The sequence below is a fragment of the Polypterus senegalus genome, chromosome 3, assembly GCF_016835505.1.
Source record: "Polypterus senegalus isolate Bchr_013 chromosome 3, ASM1683550v1, whole genome shotgun sequence".
Classification (NCBI taxonomy): Eukaryota; Metazoa; Chordata; class Cladistia; order Polypteriformes; family Polypteridae; genus Polypterus; species Polypterus senegalus.
In genome coordinates, this window is record NC_053156.1 from 95,154,473 (window position 1) to 95,169,417 (window position 14,945).

The following is a 14,945-nucleotide window of genomic DNA, read 5'->3' on the forward strand; positions in this document are numbered from 1 at the left end:
TGAGCCCCTCCCGGATGACTGAGCTTCTCACCCTATCTTTAAGGGAAAGCCCAGACACCCTGCGGAGGAAACTCATTTCAGCCGCTTGTATTCGCGATCTCGTTCTTTCGGTCACTACCCATAGCTCATGACCATAGGTGAGGGTAGGAAGGTAGATCGACTGGTAAATTGAGAGCTTTGCCTTACGGCTCAGCTCCTTTTCACCACGACAGACCGATGCAGAGCCCGCATCACTGCGGATGCCGCACCGATCCGCCTGTCGATCTCACGCCCATTCTTCCCTCACTCGTGAACAAGACCCCGAGATACTTGAACTCCTCCACTTGGGGCAGGATCTCTCCCCAACCCTGAGAGGGCACTCCACCCTTTTCCGCTGAGGACCATGCTCGGATTTGGAGGTGCTGATTCTCATCCCAGCCGCTTCACACTCAGCTGCGAACCGATCCAGAGAGAGCTGAAGATCACGGCCTGATGAAGCAAACAGGACAACATCATCTGCAAAAGCAGTGACCCAATCCTGAGTCCACCAAACCGACCCCTTCAACACCCTGGTTGCGCTTAGAAATTCTGTCCATAAAAGTTATGAACAGAATCGGTGACAAAGGGCAGCCCTGGCGGAGTCCAACTCTCACTGGAAACGGGCTCGACTTACTGCCGCAATGCGGACCAAGCTCTGACACCGTTGTACAGAGACCAACAGCTCTTATCAGGGGTCCGTACCCCATACTCCCGAGCACCCCCACAGGATTCCCCGAGGGACACGGTCGAATGCCTTTCCAAGTCCACAAAACACATGTAGACCGGTCGGGCAAACTCCCATGCACCCTCCAGGACTCTGCTAAGGGTGAAGAGCTGGTCCACTGTTCCGCGACCAGGACTAAAACCACACTGTTCCTCCTGAATCCGAGGTTCACTATCCGACGGACCCTCCTCTCCAGAACCCCGAATAGACTTTTCCAGGGAGGCTGAGGAGTGTGATCCCTCTATAGTTGGAACACACCCTCCGTCCCCTTTTAAAGAGGGGACCACCACCCCGGTCTGCCAATCCAGAGGCACTGTCCCGATGTCCATGCGATGTTGCAGAGACGGTCAACCAAGACAGTCCTACAACATCCAGAGCCTTAAGGAACTCCGGGCGATCTCATCCACCCCGGGCCCTGCCACCAAGGAGTTTTTTGACCACCTCGGTGACTTCAGTCCCAGAGATGGGAGAGCCCACCTCAGAGTTCCCAGGCTCTGCTTCCTCATTGGAAGGCATGTTAGTGGGATTGAGGAGGTCTTGAAGTACTCCTCCCACCACCCATAACGTCCGAAGTCGAGGTCAGCAGCGCACCATCCCCACCATATACGGTGTTGACACTGCACTGCTTCCCTCCTGAGACGCCGGACGGTGGACCAGAATCTCCTCGGCCGTCCAAAGTCGCTCTCCATGGCCTCTCCAAACTCCTCCCATGCCCGAAGTTTTGCCTCAGCAACAACCGCCGCTTCCGCTTGGCCTGCCGGTACCTATCAGCTGCCTCCAGAGACCCACAGGACAAAAAGTCCTATAGGACTCCTTCTTCAGCTTGACGGCATCCTCACCGCCGTGTCCACCAACGGGTTCGGGATTGCCGCCACGACAGGCACCACCACCTTGCGCCACAGCTCCGTCAGCCGCCTCAACAATAGAGGCACGGAACATGGCCCATTCGACTCAATGTCCCCACCTCCCTCGGGACGGGTTGAAGTTCTGCCGGAGGTGGGAGTTGAAGCTACTTCTGACAGGGGACTCTGCCAGCCGCTCCCAGCAGACCCTCACAACACGCTTGGGCCTACCAGGTCTGACCGCATCTTCCCCACCATCGAAGCCAACTCACCACCAGGTGGTGATCAGTTGACAGCTCCGCCCCTCTCTTCACCCGAGTGTCCAAGACATATGGCCGCAAGTCGACGACACGACCACAAAGTCGATCATCGACCTGAGGCCTAGGGTGTCCTGGTGCCAAGTGCACATATGAACACCCTTATGCTTGAACATGGTGTTCGTTATGGACAATCCGTGACGAGCACAGAAGTCCAATAACAAAACACCGCCGGGTTCAGATCGGGGCCATTCCTCCCAATCACGCCCTTCCAGGTCTCACTGTCATTGCCCACGGAGCATTGAAGTCTCCCAGCAAAACGAGGGAATCCCCAGAAGGTATGCCCTCTAGCAACCCTCCAGAGACTCCAAAAGGGTGGATACTCCAAACTGCTGTTCGCGATACGCACAAACAACAGTCAGGACCCTTCCCCACCCGGGCGGAGGGAGGCCACCCTCTCGCCCACCGGGTAAACCCCAATGCACAGGCTCCAGTGGGGGCAATAAGTATGCCCACACCTGCTCGGCGCCTCACCGGGGCAACTCCAGAGTGGTAGAGAGTCCAGCCCCTCTCAAGGAGATTGGTTCCAGAGTCCAAGCTGTGCGTCGAGGTGAGTCCGACTATATCTAGCCGAACCTCTCACCTCGCGCACTAGCTCAGGCTCCTTCCCTTCAGAGAGGTGACATTCCACGCCCCAAGAGCCAGTTTCTGTAGCCGAGGATCAGACCGCCAAGGTCCCCGCCTCGCCACCACCCAACTCACACTGCACCCAACCTCCTTGGCCCCTCCCATAGGTGGTGAGCCCATGGGGAGGAGGACCCACGTTACCTCTTCGGCTGTGCCCGCCGAGCCCCATGGGTGCAGGCCCGCCACCAGGCGCCGCCATCGAGCCCCACCTCCAGGCCTGGCTCCAGAGGGGGCCCGTGACCAGCGTCCCGGCAAGGGAAAACGTTGTCCAAGTTTTTATTTTCATTGGAGGTTTATTGAACCGCTTTTGTCTCATCCCTCACCTAGGACCAGTTTGCCTTGGTGGTTCTACCAGGCATAAAGCCCCGGACAACATAGCTCCTAGGATCATTGGGACACGCAAACCCTCCACCACGATAAGGTGACGGTTCAAGGAGGAGAGTTTAAAAATTTTAAAATGTCAAATAAAAATATACAATTTTAGTTCACCCATAAAAAATTGTGCACATTTTCCAAAGGTTTAACTACATAGTGAAGGAGACTAAATTGAATGGCCTAAGATAAATACATTACAGAAGCCAATTCTGCTAATTAGAAATAAGTAAACCAACAAATCTGAATAGTGTGTAGGAACGAACAACTTAATTTTGGATTGTTTCAGTGACACTAGTCACCATTTCACAAAAATTGAGTATAGCCAAAAATAACAACTAAAATTTGAGTTGATTTAGTAATAGTAAAGCTTAAGAAATTTATAGTTGAGACTGTCTTGTTGCCAATTGTGAAATTATTGTTCAGTTAGTTTTTAAGAATAGGAAATGTCATATCATTTACTTTTGACTCCTTTAAAGAAGTACTATGTTAAGTTGTAATAACATAATAAACTAATTTTTTCCACAAAGGAGTCAAAATGATTGTAATGTGTTTTGTCAATGATGCTTCACAGTCTCTACAAATAAACATATCCACCAAGATTTTGGTGCTGGGCAATTTTGGCTTTCTTTAGATAGAAGCAAAGGTTAATGAACAATGGATTTTTATTTTTTGGTTTTGAGTGTGTGTTTATATTTTCAACTTACAGTATTGTTAAAAATACGAGGTGTGGCAGAAAAGTAATGAGACTGGCAACACTGCAAGCGATCTGGGAACGCTGCGCTGTTGTCCTTGATAGAGAACGTGTATCAGTACCCTCCCATAGCTCAGTGCGAGTTTCAACTTCTTCCGTTAACTACGTGATTTTTGTGACTGCTATTAGCGAAGTTGTGTTTTTGGTTGTGCGTCATGCAAAATGGAACAGCGGAATTTGGAGCAACATTGTGCCATTAAATTTTGTGTTAAGTTTGGAGAATCGGCAAGTGTGACGTTTGAAAAGTTAAAACAGGCCTATGGGGAACATTCTTTATCCCGAGCTCAAGTTTTTCGCTGGCACAAATCATTTTTGGAAGGCAGAAAACACGTTGAAGATGAACACCGTTCAGGAAGGCCTTCAACTTCGAAAACCAATGAAAACATCGAACGTGTGAACACTCTTGTGAGATCAGACCGTCGTTTAACATTAAGAATGTTGAGTGAACAATTAAATTTGAACAGATTTACCGTTCATCAAATTTTGACCTCAAAAGGCATTCCTGTGGTTCCTCAGCCCCCTTATTCACCTGACCTCAGTCCGTGTGACTTTTTCCTTTTTCCTAAACTGAAAAATGTCCTCAAAGGACGTCATTTCAGGACTTTAGAAAACATCCAAAAGAGTGTAACGGACATGCTGAAGACCATACCGGTTGAAGACTTCCAGCGCTGCTACCAACAGTGGGAACAACGTCTCCATCGGTGTGTAGCTGCCCAAGGGAACTACTTTGAAGAGGATAACATTGATGTTTGAAAAAAATAAAAACTTTGGTAAATAAAAAATCAGTCTCATTACTTTTCTGGCACACCTCGTATAAGTAATAGTAATAAAATAGTAATGTGCAGATTAAAGTATTCATTAATAGTTTTATTTTTAGTAATATGCTTTTAAGTTTAATATTAATACTATTCATTGCTCATTTCATCATTTTTTGGTTTTTATTATAAGCATATTTGCAGTGTAATTGGCTTTAATGTAATCTAATAGTTGCCATTTAAAATATTTTGTAACTAAAACCTCCTTTTTTTTTTTTTTTTTTTTTTGCTCCAGATCTTCTTACATGTTTAGATAAAGCAAGCCACTTTCCAGATGTGCAGTACAGGTACTGGTGTAAATAGTAATGACTGATTTATTTATTTTTTCCTAATAATACAATAACTGATAATCACTGTAATCCGTAGGCAGTATGCAACTAACATAACATCAGCAAAAATAAATTGTTTAATTTATGAAACTGCTTCTGTAGGTTGTACCTACATGGGGAACTCTCATTCTGGTCACATTGAATACACTATTTTTGTCTGATTTCATAAGGCTGCTGACCTTAGTTAAAATTGCAGGTTCATACATCTCAAAGGGACTATTTAGGGGTGCGCGATATAAGCAAAATTAATTGTACGTCATTATACATGAATGTTGAACAGTAATGGTTTATGTCACTGTATATACCCAGAAATCAAAAACTGTCTAAAGTGACTTAATTTATATCAAAACCATTACTTTTAGTCTTTTTTTTTTTTTTTAAACTTTAGGTCAAACAAGATTTATTTTCATTATATTTAAACAGTCATGTAAACTGCAGTAAAACAAATCAAACAGAGAACAAATTTGTCAAATAATAAATACATTTCATTCAGTGGTCAAAAAAATCTCATGAATAAGAAGTCTATAATTTTGCACCTTTCATTTAATCAGCCATAGAACCACGTGTGTGATTCAGTACATGCGAGTGCGTGTAAATGGTCCAATACGTGCACCAGCATGTCAGTTTTCTGCACTCCAGGCTTTTTTTTTCCTTTTCTAAAAGGGGCATCATTCATAGCCAAATATCACATTCTATCGGTCCTTCAACCTTTACAAAGAAAGTCCACTGTTTATTCTTCACCTTCTTTTTCCATCTCCACAGTTGTACCATCACATGCAACGCTGTGTCAGAATCTACCAAAAAGCCCACTCTCCACCATGGGTGTGTCTTTTGTGACAAATGACAAAGGTGGCTTCCTGAAATGCTAAATCACAGTAAAAATAATGTTTGAGAATTTCTAACAGTTTACAAATTTCAACTGGTGTCTCATTTCTACCAGTGTACCGTGCACCAGTATGCCCTTCAGAGCATTTAATCCAAACCTAGACTAGGTATATATTTTGAGACTTTCAGAGAATGTCTCTAGGCTTATACTTGTAGAATAGCTGAGGCATCTGCTATAAATATGTTTGCTTTTGTAAATATGCAACAGCCAAGTTCCCACTCTCTGCTGGGTCCTTTATTCAAAATGGTTACACTTTTGCCATTACATTCACTACTTAATTACATCAGAATTCAACTGAAATGACAAAAGTAAAGTGCTGTGTTGTTAAATATTTAAATTGTTGTTAGTAACGAAGGAAATAAAACAATAACATATGGTGTAATTGTGTTGTACTCTGCATTTTTTTTTTATTCTCAGCACATTGACATGGGCACGTTCCCATATAAAGTAGCTTCACCATAAATTTAAAAACACCACAGAGCCTAAAAACTGAAATGACAAATTTAACAAATACGATTGTTTTACCAAAACTACATCAGCCCTAACATAACACAAGATAAAAAAGTCATGAAACTGATGTCTACTGATTTTCATAACGAATCTGAAAAATGCTTCCTTACTTCTCTAAGTTTTTCCATCCTTTTTTAAAATCAGGCCATCTCGAGCCCTCACAAGGATGTCAAGTACTGCTGAGAGCAGTGGGTATGATCCCGATGAACATCATGGCAGCATAACAAATAAAACGATATATAAGCAGTTGAGAAAGCATCAGCAAGCAAAAGTGGGTGGGAAGCCAAAAATATTTCCCATTTAAGCAGAAATAGAGTAAAAAGATGACATGATGATGTCATGGGAGGAATAGTGAAAGAATCTTTTGGGTAAATTTTTAAAAACGTTAAGTATTTTTAAGTGCACAATCATGAATACATAGAATAAGTTACAAAACCGTGTACTCTAGCACTTTTGGGAACTTCAGATTTTTAAGACAAATAATTACTGTGTACATTAAATATAAATGCTGGGTTATACTGTACAAGGGATGGGTATTTTAAGTCTTTCAAGGAAACGTCACTCATCTTGCCCAAGAAGTGAAAATGCAGCTTCAAACAGCAGAAGGGTTTATTTGACACTTTTGTTGTTTTTTTTTTTTTTCTTTGGTAATTTTTTTGATGAGTATGAATAAAGTTTGTTCGTTATCAAAAACACATATAGATTACAGTTAAAAAAAAAAAAAAAATTCCAGTCGGTGTATGCAGTTTTTCCTCAAACTGCAGTGACAGAGAAAATGGACACGAACGAGCAAGAAGTAAAACCCAAAAGGAATGTGCAACCATTGATCTGCACAATTTCTCTGCCTGGCTTTTGATAAGAAATGATCATGAGATTGCAGATTAGTGATCAAGCATTTCATGAGAAAGACTAAGAAAGCACCTTACCTATTTATTTGAAAAGAATATTGTTGCCAGCACAGCTGCCCTCAAGGTTCAACCAGCCATTAATTTTTAAGTAAACTCATCATTACGTAATAGAATGCAACAGAAGATTTTAAAATAGTGACTCATTCATGTTACATTTTTTGTTAAGTAACCAAAAACCTGCTGTCCTGCCATGTGGTGGTATTTATTTGTTCAGCAAACTGATGACTGGTCATGCATGGCATCGGCAGAAAGCATACTTTAGCTGCCAACCACCTTGTGCCTCTGACTCCAATCTGCCAGAAAGTTTCAATCGAATTGTAATTATAGATATACCTTTCAGATGTTCTGTAATTTTTTCACCAGTTTCAGTTCCTGCCTTAAGTGAAAAGTTTTCTCTTTGTATTTAAGCCAAAATAAAGTATATCGGATTTGTAAACTTGGTTGCTTTCTGCCACTAGACTAAAAATGAAACTGAGCTTTGGTCAATTGTTTAATTTGACTCAAGCTAATATGAAATAAAAATATAGAAAGAAATTTAACTGTTGTGTAACAGTGAAAATTAAATATATAGTTGAATACAATAAAGAAGATTCAGGATGATAGGATTAAAACATAAAATATGAGATATGAAATGTTAAGTTATTAATCATAAACTGCATGACCAACTCAAAATTTATTTTTATAGTTCTAAACAATTTTTAGTAATGAGTTTTCAAGTGTTGTCTCCCAACAAATGATGACAATTTCTGCTTTAGTCATGATTTTAGGTTTATCATTCTACTATCAACTATACTTTGTGTTAATGAATATACATTTTAAAAAGTAAACTATTTTGATATTAAAATGACCTTACACTTTTACATATAGAATGTAAATTATGGAAGGATCAAGTATTTTTTCTTTAATTTTTGTTATTAATTAAAAGTGGCCTTTCTTTATAAATCTACCATTATATTGTTTCCATTTTTATCTTTTTGTTACCTCTTGGTCATGGTAATGAAAACCTGATACTAGTTGGTTTTTGAAATTAGTAGGAAATATTGCCCTTCTGGATGTAAGGATGTTATTGGAGACATTTCTGGAGATGCTGAAGAAGGATATCGACATGTAAGTAATGAAAATCATACCACTGATATGAATAGTATTTTGTAATAGTTATAATGTGATTATCATTTTTTTTTTCCTCTGGTACTTTTCAGTCTGCTACCTTTATATGAAGGAGTCTTTGGAAATACTGTTGGAAAGGGCAAGGATAATATTACATTTAAGTGACTGAGAATTCAGTGTACTATTTTATTCATGTAATAGTTCATACTTTGAACTTGCATCCTAACTTGATGACAAAAAATTTGTTTTGCTAATAGTTAATAAAAATTGACTTATAGAAGTGTAACATGAAACAAGTCCTTTAGTTGGAAAAATGATCTATGGGGACTCACCTTCAGTTTGGTAATGCCAATTTAGGATGATATTTTGAGCGCACAATGTTAAAATGCAGATCCTCGTATTATATAGAGTGAAAAGATACTGTATTTTTTTACTTGGTCGGAGTCCAGATAAATTCCTAGAACAAAAAACCTTGGTGCAGTAGCTTGTGCAGACATTGCATTATGCAAGTTACTTCTAGATAATTTGCTGCTTTCAGGCGACAAGATCGGCAACTGTAGTCGTCGAGTCTGACATCATCTCTGACTAAATGTTGTTTAGTGTGACACTGGCTTGATTTTTTTTTTTCTTCTTCTTAGTATGACTGCAGCTATGAAAACATGCCATCTGATGGACAGGCATCCGACCCCAAAATTGATTGCTCCCATTATTGCTGAGGTCTAACTTTTCCAGACCTATGCTGAATTAAGCCTGTTGAGGAAACACAAATGACCATATTAAAGGGTTGTTGTGACTTTTCTTTTATTTTGCTATGACACTGACCAGCATTTTAAGGTTCTGTAGCAACTTCTTAAATGTTAAGACTATATAGCCAACAAGTTGACATCCCAGCAAAATGTAATGTGCACAAAAAGATATTTTGCAAAACATTTGATGCTGTTTTGTCCTAGTTTATAATGTATTTTGGCTGCTACAGTAGTTTCTTTAGTTTGTTTTTAATTCATCCTTAAGAATCTGCACTGGTTCATTCCTTATGATTCAGCCGTGCATGACTCTACACCAGTATCAACCAGTGAACATTATTCCTCTAATATATTCAGATTACATGGCTGTTCTGATCATCACTATCTTATTGCCTCCATTTAACTGCTTCTTGATATCCTGCTTGCTGTTCTAAAATCTCACACCTCCCTGTCTTATACTATATTCCTCTTTTTCCTCCACATTAGGATACGGCTTAAAATACTAGTGCAGTTGAACAAATTTTATATCTGTACTGAACTCCGTTATGGATGTTTGAATCGATGGAATCATGTAAGATTTGTAAATTTCATCAAACAAAATGTGTTATCAGATATAGAATTATTGTAAAGTTAACTGACTGACATGCTTTTATATCTGCATAAACTCAAGTTTGAGCTCCCGTTCTTTATTTTTCTTTGAGCAAGTACAATATACAGTAACACAGTTGACTGAAAATTAGTGCATATACTGAGTATGTGTACTCTCAAGATTTGAGTGTACTTTTCACCTAGTGGTGCACTGGTCTTGTGCTCTCCTAACCATGCTTGTTTGCCTTAGATCCTTGACAAAGTTGTAAATCCCTTTGTTGGGCAGAATAGAAAACACATTTTATTTGGGAGAACAGCTTATACCGTAGATCCCGGAATAAAAGCCGACTCGGTATATTAGCCGACCCCCTTCTCTGCCTACTAAATTACATGTATTTGCCGATGACCGGTATTTAAGCTGACCCCCTTCTCCAAGCAAAATTTTCTAAATTACCTTAAAAGTGTCTCTTCGGGTATATTTATCATGTTTAGAGAATTTAAGACTGCCGGCATTTTTGATGGAAACCAGGAATTGATTGCGGAAAAGTTTGGTAAAATAAAACCTTTGTGTTGAAACGATATACGCAAATACGGTACATCAGCGGGTGGATTTCCGGAGACTCGTTATAAATTTGACTAACTTAAATACGCAATACAGTGGACCCTTGACTTACAAACTTAATTCGTTCACGAAGGCTAACCCATAATGTGTTCCGAACCTCACAATGCAACACTTACTTAACCTTTTCATAATAAAAAAGGGTTGTATAATGTACATAATTTACCAAAACACCAATAATTTTTCTAATGTACTAACCAAAAAGTTATAAAAAGTGCCTAGCCTACCAGAAGTAGGCTAGATTAAGCTAGGAGCATGGCGGCGCGCATGGTCGCAGCGGCTCAGGGCTGTCCTTTTCAGTGCACTTTTTTGTTGTTTTTGTACTTTTTTTTTTTTTCCTTGTTTGTGCATGATCGGTTCGGCAAACATCCGCTACACCCTTCAGAACCTTATAGACATCGGTGTCCAGAGCCGGACATCTGTTTCGAGTGTTTTTCATCACACGCACAACATCCCAGACAACATAGCGAGACCAGCGGGCTCTCCGTGGATTGTTGTCGGGTCTAGGAGACGACGCAGACGGAGTAAGGAAAGAAAGCAGAAGCGGGGCCGCAGATCCGGCGTTATGCTAAGGCTAAAAAAATAACCATACAAGCGCTATACAGAACTTTTTTTCTGCATTGAAGGAGCTGCTTTTAATCTCATTGTAGATGTGTATAGTGACAATAAAAGGCATTCTATTCTTGAAACAACAATTTCATACTGTACTCGCCATTTAATTTGACATCTTTGGCCTGCAGGAAGGGAGGAGGAGGAGAATGAAATGGAAGGTGGTTATTGTTTAGAATGCAAATCTTTTCTTTGTAAAATTGTCGAGATGGTGGATTTCGACATGCTGTACATATTAGCGAGATCACTCACATAAACAGCACTCTCATATTTCCACACAATTTCCATCTTCGTTTTGATTGTGATCGCTTTCTTTACCTTCTCTTCCTTCCTTAGCAATTATGTGTCTTGCTTGCATGGTCTTAGTGAATTATATATATATATATATAGGTAAATCACTGCAATGACCAAAATTACATCCACAAACACATGTATCTGGGCTCCAACTGATGCTACTAACGCTCTCGGTTGTTTGTTTACAATTGCACAAGCGGATACACATGACCACATTCGGGTTGCAACACAAGATGTTGGTCACAAATCGAAACAAAAATTTTTATTTTAAACTTCCCGATAATTTATTATAAATTTTATTAATAAAATCAACAACTAAAACACTTTTTTGAATAAATTCTTTATTTAATTTAAAGTACCGGCATGCAAAGTTACTTCTTCATCTGAAAGATGGCTCTGTGGTTTCGTCATTATTTACTTCCGTATTCATCGGCAAAACAGGCATTGCGCTGGAAATCCTGAATCTGAAACAATACTCATTGTATAAACCGACCCCCAAACTCCAAGCCAAAAATCTAGGACGAAATTCTCGGCTTATATTCCGGGATCTACGGTAAGTAAAATAATCAAATGAGGCTGATAACGATGCAGAATATATCTTCCTAAACAAGGAAAAAGTCCTCAGTTACTTGGAATTGGCTTGGTTTCAGTGTTTCTGCCTTTATTCAAGAAATAATACTTTGCAAATTATATTGCCATGCTGTGGGGGTTAAAGGTCCAGGACCGGCTCTATTAAAGGTGTAAGTGCCATTAACCTTTTTAAAAACCTGAAAATGGCTCAAGTGTATGAATATGAATAAGCCACTACAACAACATTTATTTCTTTAGCACATTTTGATACAAACAGTATAGCTCAAAGTGCTTTACATGATGAAGAAAGAGAAAAAAAGACTAAATAAATAATTAAAATTAGTGAACACTAATTAACATAGAATAAAAGTACGGTCCGATGGCCAGGGAGTACAGAAAAAGCAAAAAAAAAAAAACTCCAGTCGGCTGGAGGTAAAAAAAAAAAATCTGCATGGGTTCCAGGCCACGAGACCGCCCAGCCCCCTCTAGGCATTCTACCTAACATAAATGACCTCAGTCAGTCCTCATTGTATTCAGGGTTCACATGGACGAATTTGATGATGATGGTCATGTGGACTTTTGGCCTTTAATCCATCAATGTAGGGACATCATGGTGCTTTGATAAGGTGGTAGTGGCGCAGATTGCCACCACAGAAAAACGGAAAAAGAACAGAAGAGAAAGTAGGGGTTAGTACAGATTTTGGAAAAAAATTATAATTAACTGAAAATACATAGTTAGCATCAGGATTTAACTATGATGAAGCTATGAGAAAGCCATGTTAAAGTAATGAGTATTCAGCAGTGTTTTAAAGTGTTCCACTGTATTAGCCTGGCAAATTCCTATTCAAGTTCAAAGTTTGTCATGTGCACAGTAAGAAAACGCATTTCCCTGTACAATTAAATTCTTTTTTTGCTGTCCACACCAAATGACAAAACCAACATATAAAGATAAACATAAATAATAAGTAGCAGATAGATAATAAGCAACAGAGGCAGCATAAAATATAAAAACAGAAGTATAAAGTATAATTGTGCAGGTAGGTGTGTGATGGACAAGTAAAATACAGTTGTGTGAGGTAAATAGAATGAGGTGAACCATGGTTATAAACTCGAGTCAGTTATTTAGGAGTCTAATGGCCTTGCGAAAGAAAGAGTTCTTTAGCCTGGAAGTCCTGCATTTCATACTTCTATACCTCCTGCCTGAGGGTAGAAGTGTGAACAGTTTGTGTTGGGGGTGTGTGGGTCCCTGGTGGGGTCCCTGAGGATCAAGGCAGTTCTCCTGCGGACACTGCAGTTGTAGATGCTCTGCAGAGAGGGCAGTGTGGTCCTGGTGATCTTCAGAGCAGGCTTTACCACTCTTTGCAGGCGTTTGCAGTCCATAGCAGTAGTGTTTTCGTACCACACGGTGATGCAGCTGGTCAAGATTCTCTCAACAATGCAGCTCTCAAAGTTGCCGAGGATCTTAGTCGACATACCAAACTTCCTCAGCCTCCTCAGAAAGTACAGCCGCTGTTGTGCCCTCTTGACCAGCTGTGTGGTGTTAAGTGTCCAAGTGATGTTCTCACTGATGTAGACACCCAGGTATTTAATGCTGCTCACCCTCTCCACTTCAAGCCCTTGGATGTACAGTGGCCGGTGAGATCTGCTCTCCTTCCTCATGTCCACTATCCTCTCCTTCGTCTTACCTGTGTTCAGGGTGAGGTTGTTGTCCTCAGACCATGATTTCAGATTTTAGGTGCATAACAGCAGAAGGCCACTTTACCACTTCTTTTAAGTTTAGCTCTTGGAATTCTAAGTAGACACTCAATTGAAGATCCAAGGTTACGATTTGGAGTGTAAGACATTCTGAAATATAAGATAGAGAGACATTATTTAAGGCTTTATAAACCATAAGCACTATTTTAAAGTCAATTCTAAATGGCACAGGTAACCAATGTAGTGACATCAGAACTGGAGAGATGTGCTCAGATTTTCTTTTCCGAGTTAAGATTCTAGCAGCTGTATTCTGCACTCTTTGCAATCGATTGATGTCTTTTTTTGGTAGTCCTGAGAGGAGTGCGTTACAGTAATCTAGCTGACTGAAATCAAAACCATGAACTAATTTTTCAGCATCTTGCAATTTTATAGGTCTAACTTTTGCTATATTATTTTGCTTATAAGTGAAAAAATGCTGTCCTAGTAATCTGATTAATATGTGATTTTAAAATTCAGGTCAGATCAATAGTTACCCCTAAATTCTTTACCTTCGTCTTGACTTTTAATCCTAATGCATCAAGTTTATTTCTCATTATATCCATTATTGCCAATTGCTAAAATTTCTGTTTTCTCTCTATTTAGTTTGAGAAAATTACTACTCATCCATTCGGAAACGCAAACGAGACAAGGATATATTGTCATCACTAACTGAAAGGTATAGATCCAATTCAGGCCGTACATAAAGGAGTCTTCAGGAAGTTTATTTGAACCTTGGACTGGAGATAGCAGGCTATAAATCCATCCATCCATCCATTATCCAACCCGCTATATCCTAACTACAGGGTCACGGGAGTCTGCTGGAGCCAATCCCAGCCAACACGGGGCGCAAGGCAGAATACAAACCCCAGGCAGGGTGCCAGCCCACAGCAGCAGGCTATAAATATTTTAGTCAGATGTGTACACCAGAACTCCATACGGAATATCATGATAGAGTTATCGATAAATAGCACTGCATTTTTTTTCTCCAATGACTGACTTAATCATCAGGCTGTACCGTTTAGCCATACTATACATACTGTAAGTCTCACTTTTCACTATATGGACTACAACTGAAGCCAAAATAGATGCCTTCAGAATTCTTACTTCACAGATAATCACACAGCAGAAATAATTACAGGAGAGGTAAGGAAGGGCATGAAAGAATAACATCTCATCTGTATGACTACTAACTGTAGAACAAATGTGATCTGAGTGTTGGCGCTAAACAAATGAGCAAAAGTAGGCCATTTCTGACACAGATTACAAATTGTTTTGGTAGATGTAAATGGCCAAAGCACAATACTTGTTAGAAGGTATTTTTTGTGTTAGCCTAACATCCAAATAAATGGCTTGATTAATAAATCAGATTGTGTTTTCACTTTGCAGCTATTGGCTTATGTTCATAATTTATGTTTTAAAAATAAATTAGTTATTCTGGACAATAATCCAGCTTTAAAAAGAAGTCACAAAGCGAGACAAAATTAAGTTCCAGTTTGGAATTAACAGTTGTGCATTCATTATGACTAACACAATTTATAAAAAGTGACCTTTTGCACTTTTTGTAATAAAGAAAAAATGG

The 14,945-nt window shown here is 39.9% G+C and overlaps 1 protein-coding gene across 3 annotated transcripts in view; it reads left to right on the plus strand.

The window, feature by feature from the left end:
- dcbld1 (discoidin, CUB and LCCL domain containing 1) overlaps positions 1-14,945 on the plus strand; it is a 75,270-nt gene that overhangs the window by 33,152 nt on the left and 27,173 nt on the right. The window contains exons 4-5 of one of the 3 annotated variants that reach the window (XM_039747630.1): positions 4,705-4,771; positions 8,134-8,209. In XM_039747630.1, the coding sequence (XP_039603564.1) occupies positions 4,705-4,771; positions 8,134-8,209 (143 nt within the window). The remainder of the gene's footprint in view (positions 1-4,704; positions 4,772-8,133; positions 8,210-14,945) is intronic. The other 2 variants (XM_039747631.1, XM_039747632.1) reach the window with 2 other exon arrangements.